This window comes from Rhyacophila brunnea, unplaced genomic scaffold (genome assembly GCF_057557595.1).
Source record: "Rhyacophila brunnea isolate RB1 unplaced genomic scaffold, BYU_Rbru_1.0 scaffold_14, whole genome shotgun sequence".
Taxonomy (NCBI): Eukaryota; Metazoa; Arthropoda; class Insecta; order Trichoptera; family Rhyacophilidae; genus Rhyacophila; species Rhyacophila brunnea.
The window spans coordinates 12,685,279-12,707,402 of NW_028232796.1; the positions used below are offsets into that span (position 1 = coordinate 12,685,279).

Genomic DNA, 22,124 nt, shown 5'->3' on the forward strand with positions numbered 1-22,124 from the left:
ACTTCTTATATAAAAAGAAATACTAATTTTATTTTTATTAGAAGCTTTTCACTTATTACTAGCAAAATATTTCATGCCACCGAATCTTATCTGATCTTTGAATGTACATGTTTCAATACAGAAAAAAGAATTTTGCATAAATAGGCGGAAGAGAAAAACGTTGACAATGATAATATTGATTATTTTTTGACAAAAAACGGAAGAGACCCAGAGGGCGTCCAAGAAGAAGATGGGCTGATGCCGTAGAAGTGGACTGGCTTCATATAGGAAGACCTGGTAACTGGAGAAGTGTGGCTAGAGACCGGGGTGAGTGGAGAGCGGTTGTGGAGGAGGCCAAATCCCACCCCGGGATGAAGCGCCGTGGAAGAAGAATCTGCATTTTTCTACATTTTATAATTGCATCTAATTAAGGAAGGCATTTTCGAAATCCTACATATCGAATAAATCTGGATAATTAATAATTTTCGACGATTTTCAATTATTTTTAATTCACGAAATCCGTTTCATAATAGAACCAAATAGCATAATATCATGTTATATTATTTCAGGATTTGCCTTCTGCATCTCCAATGTTTGTAGATTATGTATGATATTAGTGATATTACTAATTTAACTAATTAAACAATCGTAAATAATAATATATTATGTTTATAATAGTAGGTATAAAGCAGTAACGTCACGCAGGGGTAGACAAACCATGTACTTCTTATATGCGGGAGATAAAGTAAGGAGAAATAATACTACCATTTTGACAGCATATTTCATAAATATTCATTTTTTTCGCCTGCGGCGCTGAAAAACGTTGCTTCCTGATTAAACTTAATCTTTGAAAATATTGTGTATCAAATGTCTACAGACTGTTGTTGTATTTGTCTGTCTGAGGTAATTAGGTGTGTATTTAAGGTATATAACACAAAAACTCGCAGAATATTTTCGGAAAATTATCGAGCGAACTAGTAGTTGTAAAATAGCGTACCCAGAAATTTGTTAAAATTTAGTTGTTTATGTTATTATGTTTATTGTTATTATGTTTTAATTAAGTTGTACGTATGCAGTTCATCGTGAGACACTTATTCGTGCGCCGCAGTACGTGAAACATGAGTTCGTGTAACATTCAATCAAATGTCGAGTTCTTCGTTGAATATTTTTCCGTGGAGTATATTTGTACGTATGCTACAACATGTGGCGCTAGTTTGCTGTTCCAATTAGATTCAATACGAATTTTATGAGATGCCTTTACTAGGTTAGGTTAGGTGAGGGTTAATCTAATTGGAACAGTACTATTTGTAAACTATCGCCGCATTTTGTAAGATACGTACAAATGTATTCCACGGTGAAATGTTCAACGAAGAACTCGTCATTAAATAAAATGTTATACGAACTCATGTTTCACGTACTGCGGCGCACGATTAAGTGTCTCACGATGAACTGCATACGTACAACTTACATGTAACCGTAAAGTAGAACCGGATGATTCGGGACGTGTTTTTTGTTGATATGCGATAATAGAAGAGTGATTATTGTGTTGTTATGCCAAAGAATAAACTTACATTGCTTACGTGACAACGTTTCTCGTCGTGATGAATATTGCAATCGCTACACTCACTCAGAAACCTTGGCGGCTTCATGATATGATGGCAGCTTTTTCGAGGTTTCTGAAACAAAATATTGTCACGAAATGTTATTCCGGTCGCTACATCGTAATAAAAATAATTGTATTCGTTATTGAAATGTGTCATCCGTCATATTATTATCACGAGTGTAGCTAGTTGTGGACGAGAATGCTTAGTACCAAAGCCGACTCTAGTACAAGCCGAAGCATTAGGAAACTTGTAGCAAACGGGTGGTCCTACCTCTCCTGTAAACCGTATTGATAGATGGCGCTATTCGTACCAAACCAGGGCTGCCCATTCCATACTGCGTCGTGATACTCGCAATATAGATAAATAGAGTAGATCTATCGCCTTTAATCCAGAGTTGCTAATGGAACCTAAGAACGCCACAATTATAATCTTAAGAACCCAAACCGGAACCCCTTCAATATTAGTAAATTTTCTTTAATTTTGATTTAATATTTTAATTTTATGAATAACTAACAACAAATGATTATTCTTTTATTTTATCGTGTTGGACAATGTTACACATTCCAAAGAAAAGTCGTATATGTGAACTTTATTATTTTTTTATAAGGCGAGTTTACACGAGTCACTGCGGATGATCAACACGGATGATCATCCGCAGGGAATTGAATATTGCTTGTTTACACGTGTCACCGAAAGTGAAATACTCTAATCATTTCAAAATGGCGTGAACTGAAATGACAGTGCAGGCTGGAATTCAAACAATTAGTGAATATTTGTTGTATGAATGCAGAAATTTTATAGAGAGAAAGAGGAATAGCATATATTATTCCACTGCCTTGTTATTCCAAAGGGCTGGATGTGTCATTTAGTGCTAAATACCGCGACTGGCGTGTTTGGAGTACTTGGCCATTAGACATAATTAACATGTTATTTAAATATGGTAATTAAAAGGTAATTAAAAGGTAATTAAAAGGTAATTAAAAGGTCAGCAGTAATTGTGTTAAGTAATGTTAAACTGTTTACCGTATTGTTTTCGTTCCACTTAAACAACATTTTCGAACTAAATATAAACAGAAATCACAGAAACAGTAACCAAGAACCACAAAACAACACTTTGTTTATTACAATCAGTAGGTATGTAGCAAACCAATCTCTTTGGTATGTAATATCAAATATTATGTGGACTGCAGGAACATCTATAGACTGTTTGTTTGTTTGTTTTCCGTTATTAAAAATGACAGTTCTCTCAGGGGCGCAGTGCGCATGGGTGGCGAGTGCGCATGCACGGCACTTTTGCAAATCATCCGGGATGATCGAAAAGTAGAACATGTTTAACTTCATCATCTAATCACTTTCGATGATTAGATGATGAATGTACGTTTACACGGGTAACTGCGGATGATTCCTCCGCGATGATCGTCAAAAGTGAACAGTGTAAACGGGACTTAAATTATAATAAATTAAGAAATATCTTAAATACATTACCCACTGAATTGGTTATCAGCTGTTCGACTGCTGCGTTCTTTTGGAATAATATTATTCTAAAATGTTTCACAAAAAAAAATATTTTACTTATATAAATTAGCTTATTATAATTATTAATAAGTACCACATAATATATAATGTATTGATTAGTTATTTTTATTTTGGTACTTTTGTTAATTATTATAACTCTAGAATAATTAATAGCTAGACTAGATATGCATTATAGGACCGTCCCTAAAATGAATTTCCAGTTACTCGTGTTTCGTAATAAAGAAAGCCAAAAGTTACATAATACAAATTTTCAACTTTGAAAATCAATTCTTGATAATATGTCTAGTCTAAGTAAGAAATGCAAAAATTGTGAAGGAAAATTTGTATCGTTCTATTTCTATTATACACATAAAAACAAGGTATAGCGAGGTAGATGGCTCTGCTAGTACAGATAAATATTTTGTATTTTTCGCTTAGTTTATTAAATGTTACACTTTATGCAGATTCCTAGTATTTCAAGGTTTCCTAGCAACAAGAAATATTATACGTTAGTGTCCCGTTGGTATATTTAAATATTTTAACCCAGGGATCGAAATGAACCGGAACGCACCGGAGCGCCGTTCCACAAAATTATCGCTCCGTCTCGTGGAAATATTAATTTGACCGTCTGAGCTAGATATGCCATATAATAAAAAAATCTATCACACTTATTTTTATAAATTACATTTATCTAAAATTTTTGTAAAATTATCGAGCGCTCCGGTTTGTAAAATTTTCCATTTCGAGCACTGTTTTAACAAGAATATTTGTAAATGTGCCCCCAAAATGTGATTTTAAAGGTGTGGTGTATAAAAGTCAATTATTTACATTCAATATATTTTTAAGGTCTCGGGGTTGTGTATAAACCGATATGATAATGTAAAATAATTAACAAAAGTGGTGTTTATGCACGATATTCGTGCATTCTTCAAAACTATCAGCGTATAATAATAATATATACATACTGGTGTAATAATTACATGAAATTATTAATTAAACACTAATGGTAATATACCTACTTCTTCAAATGTCGGGACCGTGCATTTAGTGGATTGGCCTTCCGCCACCTGTTATTAAAAATATGAATTAATTAAAACACAGATCTTAAATAAATCTTAAACAAATTTCACCAGTGCATACAAAATGGTTAAAAAACTAACCAGTAAAACAGTAAAACCAACAAATAATAAAGCCAACATGTTCACTTCTATCAAAAACATCAATAACTGATACAAAAATAGCCTTAAAGTGTGCCTTTTATATTTATTTTACTGCATACTATTTATATGATACAATTTATTATTTATTACCCACTTATAATTAACAACATTTGGGGGAATTATATTTCAAATTTAATATACGATGGGTGTTAAAAAATAACTATATAATAATTGTTTGGTTAATGTTATATGGTTTCCGGTACTGAGGGTAAACTATAATTTAATTAAATAGTACAAGTCTACTAAATGTAACGCTCATTAAATTTGGTAAGGAAAATCTTTTTTTATATTGATCCATATATTATAATTTACGTTACAATTAGTGTTGATTATTGTTGCAATTGTGTTCTACTTATTTGCAGAGCCGGATTTACTATCGAGCTAAGGAGGATCAATCTCAAATATTGTCAGGAGCTTTAAGTTACATTAATTCACCAGGACAGTAATTTATAAGCTTTTTCATTTTATTTCATATTTCATTTCATGGTGTCCTAAAAATAGTAAATGCGTTGAGCAGCCAATTTTTATTACAACGTTTTTATTAGCTCGTATTTTTACTTGTCCGGTGGTTGTTTGTCCGGTACAAATCTTGCAATCAATTTTTAACTAACTTTTCTTTTAAAATTTTTAGAATATATCAGAACACGATACCAATGCATTCTTTTAATACTTTTAGCCATCTTTAAGTAGAATTGAATTCATTTTCAGTTAATTCTGTTTTGTATGAAAAGTTCCACTATTATTGGTTGCTATGGGTCTGGGGGCCTAACAACTAAATTATTAATATATACGTCAAAATGACATTTTAGTATTATTTTTATCAAGTACAATTTTTTTTGATCGTTTAAGCTAGTCAAGTCAAGTTTATATGATTCAACAGAAAATTTAAAAACGTTGTAAGTATATACAAAGTTCTTTTTATCTTGTAATTATTTAAGAATTAGATTCAAGACGTTCTTTACAAACTTTTTCAAGGTAGACACAAGTTGCAAGACTTCTTTATCAGAACCAGAGAAAATAAAGTTTTTCTCCGTACCTACTTCGGTATTACATTTTCATCTTTAAAAATGTCATCAAAAATAAACTTTTGGTTTAAAAATAAATAATAATTAAATAATAGTCTTTGGTGTTTTGAATGAATAAATCAATTGCTTACCTTAAATACGTATTGCCTTAATATAATTTTATTATTGTATATTGTGAATATGTACAATGCTTAAAGTTTCGGCAGTGTGACTAATAAATTTTCCATGTAGCCTGAGAATAGTAATCCGCCCCATTGAGAGTATCATAGTATTATTTTATTATTTACAGAGTTATGTTTTTACACTATATATTATGTACCTCATATTTATCATATCATATATATTTCATATCCTGTTATAAAACCTATAGGTGTTTGTGTGAGTAATTTGAATAAAATTTGTTCGCATAAATTTACCTACCTAACACAATTAGTAATAATATATTATCATTTAATAAAATTTAAAAAATAGTCGCCGACGATTCGTGCTGTACTAAAAAAAAGTAATTGAAAATGGACATATTATTTTCGTATTTGGTCGGCATACAGCAGATTGTTATCTACTTTAGTTATGGTGACCATATTTTAGATTTAGAAATAGATTCACAAGTAAAAAATGGTTGGTATAGGTATATTATTTTATTTTTACAGCTTTTGAAAATAAAAATTAAATTTCAAAAATTATATTTTTTTATAAAAAAATTAGGTAAGGTGAGTTAGGGTAAGTGCGGCATATAAATTGAGTAGATGAACTTTAAGCTGATGTTGAACTTTAAACGATCGTAATATCTCTTCGAAATTTTTATTGTGTGTTCACCAATAATCTCTTTTTCAACTACCATATTCATTAGATGAGATGTAGATGTTGCATGATTAATTATAATAAAAACGTTTTAAGAAAACAAGGCGAGTATACGCTCTTACCCCCGCATTTGGGGTAAGAGCATCTAGTTAAATTATTTCTCATAATTATTACCAGTCAAAAAATATATCAACCTCAGGATAATATAATATTTTAAGGGCAACATTTTGATTGTTTATGAAGGTAAATTTCCTTAGGGAACAGAAAATATTAAATAAAATCAAAAAAGTTGGGTAAGTGTGGCATATGTATCACTAGTGATGTGACAGTGGTAAAATAAAATAGGTTATTCGTTATTTTTTTAAATATTTTATTTCCTGAATAATTTGAGATGTACCTACAATGTAAAATTCAACATGTTCACAGTACATAATATGTTATAAAAAATGTTCTTTTTGATTTTTATTGTACCTAATTACACATAGTTGCCACCATCAAAACGCATTTTAAATATAATTTCTCCCCTTCGTCCTGTAGTAGATGTCGGTAGTACCGAAATTATATGCTCGTGGCCAATTTCGTATATATCCTCTACTTTAGGGTATGAAAAATTATTGGCCCTCCCATGCGATTTTCTACAAATTTTACAGTTTTATTTTCGTCCAATTTAATATTTTTTTCCAATAAAATGTTTTTCACACTTTTTTGCAAGGCATTTCATAAGTACCCATTTCGCCCAACTTCTTTTTGGTTTAAGTATGTCATTTCTTTTAGTTGACTCACTGGTGGAATTTAATGGGATGTCAGCATTCCATATTTCATTAGTAATTACAACCCCTTCCTCAATAAGACCTCTACCTATAAAAATCGTCAACATTTTCCTCTTCGGAAGAGGATTTCCATTCAGACTCACTCTCGTCTGATCCACTGGTTGTAACTGATTTTTTTTTATTTTCTTGGTTTTTGTAAAAACTATTTTTTTTGTTTGAATTTTTGTCTATCTTCTTAAACTGTATTTTTGGTTGACGGATGTTTTCAGACGGTTCAAAACATAGTCATAGGTAATTATTACTAATTCTGCTGCTTGATTTTTAAAATTTTACAGGATCCTCCCTTTTTATCCGCAACAACAGTTTTTTTTATATCAGTAGTTCCTACTGGCGGTTTTATTATTTGACAATCCAAAATTTGTATTCGCTTAGTAGATTTCACTGATGTCATTCATTCATTAGAAGTAGAACGTGCTTGAATAAGTATGTTATTTTCCTCGCCAAATATTGAAGAATCTGTTGATTTTTGATGTGTTAATTTATCCGCAGATTGTGTTATGGCAAATGATCCCTGATCAATACAATGCTCATAATCAATTAGAGTTTCCGTAATATTTTTACTGTCAATCATAGGGTCAAACTTCTCTTAGCCTATAACATTTCGATTAAATGGCTGAATCCTCCCTTTTTATCATCTGTTTTTGATTATTTGGTAGTCAAGTTTTTCTAGGTTTTTGCGATTATTCTTGAAAATTCATTTTTAGGCAGTTTTGAGCCTACGTGTATGTAGTCTTTGCCATTTCACCAATGATTCATCCCAAGCATCTTTCAGGAGGCAATTTTAAAATTGTGACATTATTTTTTCTTGCTTCTTCTATTAAGCTGACTGTCAAGTGTGACGTATGACCTCATAAATCAATAATACAGGCCGAGATGCTCCTATTTCTGAAATAAAAGAAAAGTTATGTTAATCCATGAAGTAATCGGTCATGTCGATATATAATATGCACTGCACGGTAGGTATTTAGTCTATGGCCTTATATTTTAAGTACTGTACTGTATGAATCTAGAGATTGTATTAAGAAAGGTACCACAAATTACAAATTCAATACATTTTTTATTTCAAGGAACATCACTAACCAAAAACTTGTCCATATAAAAAAATAGAGAATATGGGGTAAGAGCATCTGATGCTCTTACCCCTTGATATATTTTTGGCGGGGTAAGTGCATCTAGTTCAATAAAACATAATCATTTGCATAAATCATAAATCTTACAGTCGGAACACAAATCACAATTTAAAACAAAAGTACTCACCAAATATCACCGTTTTAGCACGAAAGATTGTTGAGATACAAATCGATTGAAAAAACACGTCCAACTTGATTTTTGACTTCAAACGAACGTCAAACTCTTAGTTGTTATACTGGACATATCGAACATTATTATGATGTTATCTTTGGGTGTTGGCATACATTTATGTATTTGTAATAGATTCCCATTGACGGCAGTAATTACATTCATTGCAGTAAAAAGTTATTTAACCTAGATACTCTTCCCCCATAGACGAACCTTAATTAACTCACCTTAATTAAATGATGATAATTGGCCCCACGATGGCCACACGGCTTAAGCATCGGACTATAAGCGTCATGGTCCCAGGTTCTCGAATCCTGGGTTTGGCAAGTATAATACATACATATTGTTTTTAATTTGTGTGTTTTTCAATTTGTGTTTCAACCTAATCGGTTGAGTAAGTGGTTAACATCCATTTCTCGTAAAAACAAAAATCTGTACGTAGCACAAAAGGGCATATTTCTCAATTTTTGTGTTTTGTATGGACTGTTATTCTATGTATACCTATATTCAGTTTGGTATTAAAAATATCGAGACACACAACGGTTACCAACACATAATATGTGTTGGTAACCGTTATTATATTATAATAATCTTTTAAACTCTGAAAACTGGTCAAATTAAAAACATGTAAGTACCCGTGACACAGTGGATAAAAATGGCCTCTAAATATGTAAAAAAACTTTAGTAACAACCTCAGGAATCAATTTATAAGTTAGTGATCCATACAGTCATTATCTGAGGTCATTAGCTTGAAGATATGGATTTAGATGCTTTCCGCCAGGGCTCGAAATGGACTGGAGCGTCGTTCGTGCGTTCGTATCGTGGAAAAAAAAAACTCGGCGCTTTGTGACGAGCGGGGGGGGGGGCTTTGCCCCCCTGAGCCCCTCAGATGATGGTTACTTAAACCCTGATCGCTAAAATTATTAAACATGGATACATGCTTTGCCTACTGATTCTCTGAATTCTGTTTGTCCAAATTCTAAAGAAAAAAATGCCAATCTCTGTTGCTAACGAATTACATACGACTATTTACTTATTAATAGAGTAGATATGCTATACAACGTTGCACTTTTTTACTGCACTGATACGCCTCTTCGACTGATTACCTCGCATTAAATTAGATCAAATGATATTCACTTGTATTAATATATGTAGTAATAAATAAATAGGTAATAAATTTAATAAAATATATAACGGAGCACAAGTTATAAAGTGACAACTCTACATTTAACAAAAAATGTTCTAAAACGGTGTTGAAGGTGGAAATATATTTTTCAAATTATTAATTGTAAGAGTACATTATTCTCAGAAGGAATATCGGAAAACCATCTTGACGAAAAGAGCTTATCTTACGTGCCTAATAAAAACTGCTCATACAGATTATCAAGAAAATAAAAATAAACGACTTGTCTCTGCATATTAAAGCAAAATTATAGAACAGATTGAAATTTGTTAATACTTAATACATTGGACGCTAAAGACGCACCTAGCGCGTAACGACTAGACTAGGTGGCCAGTCGATGTAACGAGCATGCTATTTAAATGTGATAATTATAAAGTAATTATCTAGTCAGCAGTCAATGTGTTCTGCTCGCGGCCGACTGCAGTCTCTAGCAGCCGCACAACTTTTGTGACATTATTTTCGTTACGCCTTTGCAATTTTTCATAACGTATCCGCCCGGGAGGTCAAGACAAAAGCATGTATCCATGCTAATAATTTGGTCGTTTGAGATAGATAGGCCATAATTACGAAAAATCTAACACACTTATTTTATAAAATAATCATAAAATTAGTTATCTACATATGTCTATATTTTCAAAAAATTATTGAGCGTTCCGGTTCGTAAAATTTTCTATTTCGAGCGCTGGTTTCCATGCTAAGATCGCTGTGTCGTGTGGTATTCCAGATAAACTGATTGCGCAGAATGACTACTTCATATTCGGTGCTATCTTCAGTTCGTTGGGATATTTGAGGCCTGCACTTACCCAAACAGGGTTTCGAACAAAGATCTCACAACACCTATATTCTTAACATACATTTTTATTTCTAGGTACCTAAACTGGATAGTTTTCAGGCTGAACTGACAAAATGCTCTGTTTTTTTGTTTGGCGTTTGGTGCAGTCTTTATAAAAAAAACTAAATATAGGTATGATGAATTATTAATAATTAGTAGACTTAGGACGTAATGCTCAATTCATACTTACCACAAACTTACAGTAAAATTGGTAAATAGCCGAAATCCATCTGTTAACTATAGATTATAGAGATAAGGAATCCTTAACCATAGTCTACTTTTGTTATGAACTCGCCCCTTCTGTATTACCAATTACCACTGACAGCTGCTGTCAAAATAAATGTACGTGTCTATAAACAGCCCATACACTCAAATTCATTTAAAAATTGATCTCAATATGGGTATTGAACAATTATTAAATATCCGTGACATTTAATACGACATATTTCCTTTACTTTCGTTGATTCTGTACATGACTTAATTTAGGTAGGTAGTAAAACCGATTAACGAATTGAAATGTCAGTGTCAATGAATTATGAATTAACTTTTCTTATTCGGATTAAGATATTTATGTAATATTAAACCAATAGATAGGTAGCTAAAATATATAAGTACTTAGTTACCTACACACCAACATGGTAATATTAGTTTTAAACATTCTATATAATTATTCATAACATAGGATATTTGTAATAATTGTAAATGACAAAATCTGACATTTCAACGGCAAGTGTTACCGTATCGGGAAAAACATGGGTCAAAAAATAACTTATATTATTCACTAATTGCGGAGACATTTAATCATCTTCTATATATTATTATCCTAAGAGATTTTGGAAAATACACCAACAGCTCATTTAAGCGACATTTTATTGTTATTTTTACATCTTCACTTCGAAATGTGCGCTACCGATTGAATTGAACACATTTCAGAAATTTTCCATGATTTTACATGTACGTGACGTTTATATCCGATATTTTCTTACACATCGTATGCAATAGCCATATTTACTGTTTACGACCCACAGAATGACGTCTTCGTCGCTTAAGACCTTCTAATCCTTTATTTGACAAACGAATTCGATTATTTTTATTCAAATATCGTAAAGTAGGCATTGGCGCACTTTTTTCCGGTGAAAAAAACCATAATCCTGGTACAATTCACTACGTATAATATCTTTTGACAAGAGCGTGCGCCACTGTCCGCCATTTCATAGATAACATGATATTCCAAATTTGATTTTTTTTAAATATTTCTTTGTGGCTGTTACGCACTATTTTTTTTATTGAATAATTACCTAAGCTTCTAATTTCCATAGATTACAATATAGTCATGTTAAACTAACAAAGTTGCCATTGCAAACAATGAAAGAAATTAATACGAATTGTTATAGTTATCAAAATGAGCCTTATTGTATAATATCTACCTATTTTTATCGTCCCTATCATCATAAATCTTGACCTATCCACTGCCGGATGAAGGCCTCCTCAGCCTTATTCGACTCCTTACTTACACATGAATTGTTATATTTATCAAAATCAGTGATATTATATTATAATCTACTTATCTATATATAATGCCATTATTATCACGAGCCTCAATAAATCCACTGCTGGATGAAGGCCTCTCTACGTTGATTGTATTATTGACAGTATTGAATTTCTAATGTTATTTATCTACATATTCATATCGTCATCATAATCATCATCATCATCAACCAGGATCAATCCACTGCTGGATGAAGAGTTCCGCAACCTGATTCTACTACTATTGGTTTAACGAATTTGTGATATTATACATATTTCCATCCATCTTATCATCATCGACTTGAACCAATCCACTGCTGGATAATGGCCTCCCTAGCCCGAATCTACTCCTTTCTGTCATATGAATTGCTGTATTTATCAAAATCGGTGATACTATATTTACTTACATATTCATATTGTCATCATCATCATCAACAACCAGGATCAATCCTCTGCTTAATAAAGACCTCCATAGACTGATTCTACTCCTTTTTGTCATATGAATTTCTGTATTTATCAAAATCGGTTATATTATATTTATCTACATATTCATATCGTCATCATCATCATCACATCGACCTGAACCAATACACTGCTTAATAAAGACCTCCCTAGCCTGATTTTACTCCGTAATGTCATATGAATCCCTGTATTTATAAAAATCGGTGATATTATATATTTTATCTGCATATTCATATCATCATCATCATCATCAACCAGGATTAATCCACTGCTTAATAAAGACCTTCCTAGCCTGATTCTACTCCTTTCTGTCATATGAATTTCTGTATTTATCAAAATCGGTGATATTATATTTATCTACATATTCATATCGTCATTATCATCATCATCGTCATCGACCTGAACCAATCCACTGCTTATTAAAGACCTGATTCTACTCCTTTCTGTCATATGAATTGCTATATTTATCAAAATCGGTAATATTATATTTATCTACATATTCATATCGTCATCATTATCATTATCAACATCATCATCATCGACCTGAACCAATCCACTGCTTAATAAAGACCTCGCTAGCCTGATTCTACTCCTTTCTGTCATATGAATTTCTGTATTTATAAAAGTCGGTGATATTATATTTATTTACATATTCATATCGTCATCATCATCATCATCGACCTGAACCAATCCACTGCTTAATAAAGACCTCGCTAGCCTGATTCTACTCCTTTCTGTCATATGAATTTCTGTATTTATCAAAATCGGTGATATTATATTTATTTACATATTCATATCGTCATCATCATCATCATCGACCTGAACCAATCCACTGCTTAATAAAGACCTTCTTAGCATAATTCTACTCCTTTCTGTGATATGAATTTCTGTATTTATCAAAATCAGTGATATTACATTTATCTAAATATTCATATTGTCATCATCATCAACCAGGGTCAATCCACTACTGGATGAAGGGTTCCGCAACCTGATTCTACTACTATATTATACCTATTTCTATCGTCCTTATCATCATTGACTTGAACCCATCTACTGCTGGATAATGGCCTCCCAAGCCTGATTCTACTCCTTTCTGTCATTTGAATTGCTGTATTTATCAAAATCGGTAATATTATATTATATCTATTTATATTTCCATTATCATTATGAGCCTGAATCAATCCACTGGTGGATGAAGGCCTCTCTAAGTTGTTTGAATTTCTGTCGGTCATATGAATTGCTATATTTATCAAAATTGCTGATATTATATTTACCCATTCATAATATCGTCATTATCATCATCAACCAAGATTAATCCATTGCTGGATGAAGGTTATCCCAACCTAATTCTACTCTTCTTGGTCATATAAACTGCAATATTTTTTTAAATTTGTGATTTTATATACCTACCCATTTATTTCGTCATTATCGTCATCAACCTGTATCAATCCACTGCTGGATGAAGGCCTCTTTAAGCTGATTCCACATCTTTAGGTCTTATAAATTCCTATTTTTATCAGATATAATATGTATTGCTTCATTATTTATCAACATTTGTCACGATATGAATGTCCCGCACGGGGAAACTATATTGTTTAAGGTTAATTTTTAAATCAAAATATGATTTTTAAAATATTATTCTATGGCTCCGAGCATTTATTTTTTATAGACAATGAAATGAAATAATGTTTTAATTTATTTTTTATGCTGCTAATCCTTTTCTATTATGTAAATGGGACCCGAAAGAGATTAATATTTGCGTTATATTGGATCGCTATTTATGATCCGATTGATTTATGACGATTGAGATGTATAATTATTTATCATATTTAAATACACATACCTACACATATATTGTATTAAAATTAAAACGACAGTGGTAGCAATCGGCGATTGCCAGCTGTTCTGCTAGGCCTAGCAGCCTGAAATGGTGTCAGACGATATTGAGAAAGCCAGACTCCAGAATAGACTACGCACATGAATCTAAATTTGTATTGGCAGTCACGACATGCAGATCGTAAAACTGACAAATCAGCTAAATTTTCAACTGTCTGACGTGAATGAAAATCCATCCCGAAGGGAAAACTATGGCGCCGTCTATACACGCTTTACAAGTTTTATATTAAAATCCAACACCAAGTCACTATGACGAAAAGCTGTCTGCAAGACCTAGCGAGACAGACTGGCGAGAGCCAGCTGGCTCAGCTAGTCTCCTATATATTATTATCCTAAGAGATTTTGGAAAAATCACTAACGGCACATTTAAGCGACATTTTATTGTTATTTTTACATCTTCACTTCGAAATGTGCGCTACCAAATTATCTACCGATTGAATTGACCAAATTTGAGAAATATCCGATGATTTTCCAGAAACGTGACGTTTATAACCGATATTTTCTCATAAAGCGTATACAATTCGCCATACTTCTTTTAACGCACAACAGAATGACGTCTTCGTCGCTTAAGACCTTCTAATCCTTTATTTGACAAACGAATTCGATTATTTTTATTCAAATATCAAAATGTAGGCATTGGCGCATTTTTTTCCGGTGAAAAAACCATAATCCTGGTACAATTCACTACGTATAATATCTTTTGACAGGAGCGTGCGCCACTGTCCGCCATTTCATAGATAACATGATATTCCAAATTGGATTTTTTTAAATACTTCTTTGTGGCTGTTACGCACTATTTTTTGTATTGAATAATTACCTAAGCTACTAATTTCCATAGATCATAATATAGTCATATTAAACTAACAAAGTTGCCATTGCAAACAATGAAAGAAAAATAATACGAATTGTTATAGTTATCAAAATGAGTCATATTATATAATATCTACCTATTTTTATCGTCCCTTTCATCATCAATCTTGACCTATCCACTGCTGGATGAAGGCCTCCTCAGCCTTATTCGACTCCTTACTTACACATGAATTGTTATATTTATCAAAATCAGTGATATTATATTATTATCTACCTATCTATATATATAATGCCATTATTATCACGAGCCTCAATAAATCCACTGCTGGATGAAGGCCTCTCTACGTTGATTGTATTATTGACAGTATTGAATTTCTAATGTTATTTATCTACATATTCATATCGTCATCATAATCATCATCATCGTCAGCCAGGATCAATCCACTGCTGGATGAAGATTCCGCAACCTGATTCTACTACTATTTGTTCAACGAATTAGTGATATTATACATATTTCTATCAGTGGCGAAGGGTGGAGGTAGGCTGTTAAGATCCGCCATAAATAGTGCACAATAAACTTTTTCAGACATACATATTTTTTTTCATTGAAATAAGACTACAATTCACAGAAAGTGTTGGTTAGTTTTTAAAATTAAATTAAACCCTGAGAAACCAAGCGATATTAGATAATAGTTAAAAAATACATGTCTATCTATAAAATATCTAAAATTATGCAATTAAATCATACATAACTTTGAATATTTTATAGATAGAATAATATTTTTTATTTATTATAGTTTGGTTTAGGCAGGGCTTAATGAAATAAAAAAAATGAACCAACAATATGTGTAATATGTATTTTTAATCCAACGAAAACAAATAACTATGAATGAAAAAGTGTGCACAATTTTGTCGTATCGCCCAAATTAGGCCAAAACTATTATGGTTTTGTTTGGGCAGGGTTTAATTGATTTTCAAAAACTAACTAACACCATCTGTAAATTGTAGTCTTAGTTCAATAAAAACAAATACATATGACTAACAAAGTTTAGTGTGCACTATTTATAGCGAATCTTAACAGCCTACCTCCACCCTTCGCCACTGATTTCTATCCATCTTATCATCATCGACTTGAACCAATCCACTGTTGGATAATGGCGTCCCTAGCCCGAATCTACTCCTTTCTGTCATATGAATTGCTGTATTTATAAAAATCGGTGATACTATATTTATCTACATATTCATATTGTCATCATCATCATCATCAACCAGGATCAATCCTCTGCTTAATAAAGTCCTCCATAGACTGATTCTACTCCTTTTTGTCATATGAATTTCTGTATTTATAAAAATCGGTTATATTATATTTATCTACATATTCATATCGTCATCATCATCATCAAATCGACCTGAACCAATACACTGCTTAATCAAGACCTCCCTAGCCTGATTTTTCTCCGTTATGTCATATAAATCGCTGTATTTATAAAAATCGGTGATATTATATATTTTATCTGCATATTCATATCATCATCATCATCATCATCATCAACCAGGATTAATCTACTGCTTAATAAAGACCTCCCTAGCCTGATTCTACTCCTTTCTGTCATATGAATTTCTGTATTTATCAAAATCGGTGATATTATATTTATCTACATATTCATATTATCATTATCATCATCATCGTCATCGACCTGAACCAATCCACTGCTTATTAAAGACCTCCCTAGCCTGATTCTACTCCTTTCTGTCATATGAATTGCTGTATTTATCAAAATCGGTGATATTATATTTATCTACATATTCATATCGTCATCATTATCATTATCATCATCATCATCATCGACTTGAACCAATCCACTGCTTAATAAAGACATCCCTAGCCTGATTCTACTCCTTTCTGTCTTATGAATTTCTGTATTTATCAAAATCGGTGATATTATATTTATTTACATATTCATATTGTCATCATCATCATCATCATCGACCTGAACCAATCCACTGCTTAATAAAGACCTTCTTAGCCTGATTCTTCTCCTTTCTGTGATATGAATTTCTGTATTTATCAAAATCGGTGATAATACATTTATCTACATATTCATATCGTCATCATCATCAACCAGGATCAATCCACCGCTGGGTGAAGGGTTCCGCAACCTGATTCTACTACTATATTATACCTTTTTCTATCGTCCTTATCATCATTGACCTGAACCCATCTACTGCTGGATAATGGCCTCCCAAGCCTGATTCTACTGCTTTCTGTTATTTGAATTGCTGTATTTATCAAAATCGGTGATATTATATTATATCTATTTATATTTCCATTATTATTATGAACCTGAAGCAATCCACCGGTAGATGAAGGCCTCTCTAAGTTGTTTGAATTTCTGTCGGTCATATGAATTGCTATATTTATCAAAATTGCTGATATTATATTTACGCATTCATAATATCGTCATTATCACCATCAACCAAGATTAATCCACCGCTGGATGAAGCTTATATCAACCTAATTCTACTCTTCTTGGTCATATAAACTGCAATATTTTTTTAAATTTGTGATTTTATATACCTACCCATTTATATCGTCATTATCGTCATCAACCTGTATCAATCCACTGCTGTATGAAGGCCTCTTTAAGCTGATTCCACATCTCTAGGTCTTATAAATTCCTATTTTTATCAGATATAATATGTATTGCTTCATTATTTATCAACATTTGTCTCGATATGAATGTCCCGTACCGGGAAACTATAATGTTTAAGGCTAATTTTTAAATCAAAATATGATTTTTTAAATATTATTCTATGGCTCCGAGCATTTATTTTTTATAGACAATGAAACAAAATAATGTTTAAATTTATTTTGTATGCTGCTAACCTTTTTCTATTATGTAAATGGGACCCGAAAGAGATTAATATTCGCGTTATATTGGATCGCTATTTATGATAATCACGATTGAGATGTATAATTATTTATCATATTTAAATGCACATACCTATACATTTATTGTATTAAAATTAAAATGACAGTGTTAGCAATCGGCGATTGCCAGCTGTTCTGCTAGGCCTAGCAGCCTGAAATGGTGTCAGATGATATTGAGAAGGCCAGACTCCAGAAAAGACTACGCACATGACTCCAAATTTGTATTGGCAGTGACGACATGCAGATCGTAAAACTGACAAATCAGCTAAATTTTCAATTGTCTGACGTGAATGAAAATCCATCCCGAAGGGAAAACTATGGCGCCGTCTATACACGCTTTACAAGTTTTATATTAAAATCCAACACCAAGTCACTATGACGAAAAGCTGTCTGCAAGACCTAGCGAGACAGACTGGCGAGAGCCAGCTGGCTCAACTAGTCTCCTATATATTATTATCCTACAGCTTTGCCCGTTTTTGTGAGCGATTGTGTGCCTTATTTGTCATGTCCAAAAGGTTTAAATGAAAAATCGGCTCTCGGATCGTGAAATATCGGTAAACCATTGTTGACAGCCGTTTGACGAAATTCCACCCGATATCGGTGATTTTTATTCATTTCCCGATACATTCTCCGGCGACACGCCACTTTATTGACAACTGATTATGTCAGGAATTTATTTTTTCACAATGTTTGCAACACTCAAACCGACTAACCAAAGATGGCCGCTTTAAATTTAAAATGCGTTTTAACCGATATATACAATCGATTTTCACAAACTAATCATAATAAGATAAACCGATAAACATATTAGAACTGATTTATTTAAATTTTTATGAATTAAGTTCTTTGTTTAAGTTAAGTTTCTACACCTCTGACGGAAAGGAAGTCTTTTGACACTGCGCGTATTTATCACGCTATGTATACTAAATTACGGTATTTATATTGACTCACAACATATTTACTTATCAGATGCATTCGAGTAACTATAATTTGAAGTGAGCACAATTTTGTAAAACTTAACACAGTCACAAAAAATCACTTTTAAAAACTAGGTAACATCCGTCATTTGTTGTTTCACAGGTCACAAGTGATATTATTTACGTCTCATAATGATTTAAAAATGCACAGCACTATATAATAACTCACATTTATAACAAGTACCCATAAATAACTATAATTATTCAAATAAACAATAACATTTATACGAATTCCGATTAAAACTGATCATTTCATTGAAACGCGGGCGCACGAAATATCGGCGTTTTAACATAACCAAGGAATAATATTACACTTTTTTTTGTACGGCTTTTGGATGATTTTTTTGAACCAATCAAACTTATATACATTTAATTAGCTCATTATATAACCCAAAAATATTTAAAAGGTATTAACCAGTGTTGCCAACTAAAATTTTCAAAGTTCAGTAGATTTTTTGATTTTTTCTTCAAAATATCAGTAGATTAACAAAAATGTATAAAATTCAATGATTGTGTTTGGTGAAAGCGTGCATAGTGTCTTTTAAAAAATCATGTAAAAAGTGACTTTTGTTCATCACAAATATATCATAATTTCTTCTTTTCCTGACAAAAATTTCAGTAGATCTAATGAAATTCCAGTAGACATGGCAACACTGACTATGCGATCAACCCAGTGTTGCCAAGTCAAAATATAAAATTCAGTAGATAGACATAGCAACACTGACTATGCAATCAACCCACTGCAGTGTTGCCATGTCTACTGAAATTTCAGTAGATCAACTGATATTTTTTGCCAATATACTGAATTTTTGATTTTTTTTCGAAATTCAAGAAATCTACTGATATTTGTGTTTCTCCATAATTGTAAATTAACTGATGATTCTTTTAATAATAAACTTGAAATGTTTTACGCATGACCTTTTTTGATGTTATACACTTCTAAATTGACATAAAAAGCATTGTAACTCTACCCAAGAGCGCCATATTACCCATTAATATCATCATTACTTACAATAAATTAATATAATTAGTTATTGTTATTCTTATTAGTTTTAAATCATATCTAATAAACCACATTTTTCAAAATCTAATGAAATTTTAAATTTTGACTTGGCAACACTGGGTTGATCGTATAGTCAGTGTTGCCATGTCTATCTACTGAATTTTTAAATTTTGACTTGGCAACACTACAAATATTAAATTTTGAATTGGCAACACTGGGTTGCAATGTTGCCAAGTCAAAATTAAAAATTCGGTAGATAGACATGGCAACACTGACTATGCGATCAACCCAGTGTTGCCAAGTCAAAATTTAAAATTTCAGTAGATTTCATAAAATATCAGTAGATTTTGAAAAATGTGGTTTATTAGATATGATTTAAATTAATAAGAATAACAATAACTAATTATATTAATTTATTGTAAGCAATGATGATATTAATGTGTAAAATGGCGCTCTTGGGTAGAGTTACAATGCTTTTTATGTCAATTTAGAAGTGTAAAACATCAAAAAAGGTCATGCGTAAATCATTACAAGTTTTTTATTAAAAGAATCATCAGTTAATTTACAATTATGGAGAAACACAAATATCAGTAGATTTCTTGAATTTCGAAAAAAAATATCAGTTGATCTACTGAAATTTCAGTAGACATGGCAACACTGGATACCATAGAATATTATTTCAAAATTTGATAACGTAACATTTTTTTTATGGCTGTTAAATGATAATTTTTTAAACCAATGAAACTTATATACATTCAATTAGCTCATATAACCCAAAAATATTTAAAAGGTATTCAACAATAATTGGTGTTATACATATTATTTAAATCATTATCAACCAGGATCAATCCACTGCTGGATAAAGACCCCCCTAGCCCGATTTTATTCCTTTCTGTCATTTGAATTCCTGTATTTATCAAAATCGGTGATATTATATTTATCCTCATATTTATATCGTCATCATAATCATCGACCTGAACCAATTCACTGCTGGATAAAGGCCTCCCTACCCTGATTCTACTCCTTTCTGTCATTTGAATTGCTGTATTTATCAAAATCGGAGATATTATATTTATCTACATATTCGTATCGTTATCATCATCATCATCAACTAGGATCAATCCACTGCTGGATGAAGGGTTCCGCAACCTGATTCTACTACTAGCAGTTTAACGAATTTGTGATACTATACCTATTTATATCATCCTTATCGACATCGACCTGAACCAATCCACTGCTGGATTAAGGCCTCCCTAGCCTGATTCTATTCCTTTATGCATTTTAATTGCTGTATTTATCAAAATTGGTGATATTATATTTATCTAAATATTCATATTGTCATTATCGTCATCGACCTGAACCAATCTACTGCTGGATAAAGGCCTCCCTAGCCTGATTCTACTGCTTTCTGTCTTTTGAATTGCTGTATTTATCAAAATCGGTGAAATTATATTTATCTACATATTCATATCGTTATCATCATCATCATCATCAACTAGGATCAATCCACTGCTGGATGAAGAGTTCCCTAGCCTGATTCTATTCCTTTCTGTCATTTGAATTGCTGTATTTATCGAAATCGGTGATAATCTATTTATCTACATATTAATATCGTTATCGTCACCATCGACCTGATCCAATCCACTGCTGGATAAAGGCCTCCCTACCCATATTCTACTCCTATCTGTCAATTGAATTGCTGTATTTATCAAAATTGGTGATATTATATTTGTCTACATACTCATATCGTTATCATCATCATCATCAACTAGGATCAATCCACTGCTGGATGAAGGATTTCGCAACCTCATTCTACTACTATCAGCGAAATGTCAAACTGTCTGGACGTGAATAAAAAACCCACCCCGAAGAGAAAACTATGGCGCCATCTATGCATACTTCACAATTATATTAAAATCCAACACCGCCAAGCCGTCTGCAAGACCTAGCGAGACAGACTGGCGAGAGCCAGCTGGCTCAGCTAGTTTTAATTAAATATTAATTGTGTATTTATAGTTATTGAATTTATTTTGTATATTTTTCATATTTTTGTCATCGTTTAACAATTACAAAATAATTTACCTAAATTATGAAAAAGAGAATTTTTATATATGGTATTATTTTCAATAGAAAAACAGAACGAAGCTATTGCAGATCTGGTGGAACATAGACAACTCGATCATAACTATGAAAGGCTTTCTGGATAGTGTTTTGTTGTAATTTTGTTGT

At 32.0% G+C, this 22,124-nt stretch overlaps 1 protein-coding gene across 1 annotated transcript in view; it reads right to left on the reverse strand.

Moving 5' to 3' along the window:
* Positions 1-22,124, reverse strand: part of LOC147075635 (uncharacterized) — a 92,281-nt gene that overhangs the window by 36,919 nt on the left and 33,238 nt on the right. The window contains exons 7-8 of the mRNA XM_085941935.1: positions 4,118-4,165; positions 1,551-1,655 (exon numbers count right to left, since the gene is read on the reverse strand). Of these exons, the coding sequence (XP_085798061.1) occupies positions 1,551-1,655; positions 4,118-4,165 (153 nt within the window). The remainder of the gene's footprint in view (positions 1-1,550; positions 1,656-4,117; positions 4,166-22,124) is intronic.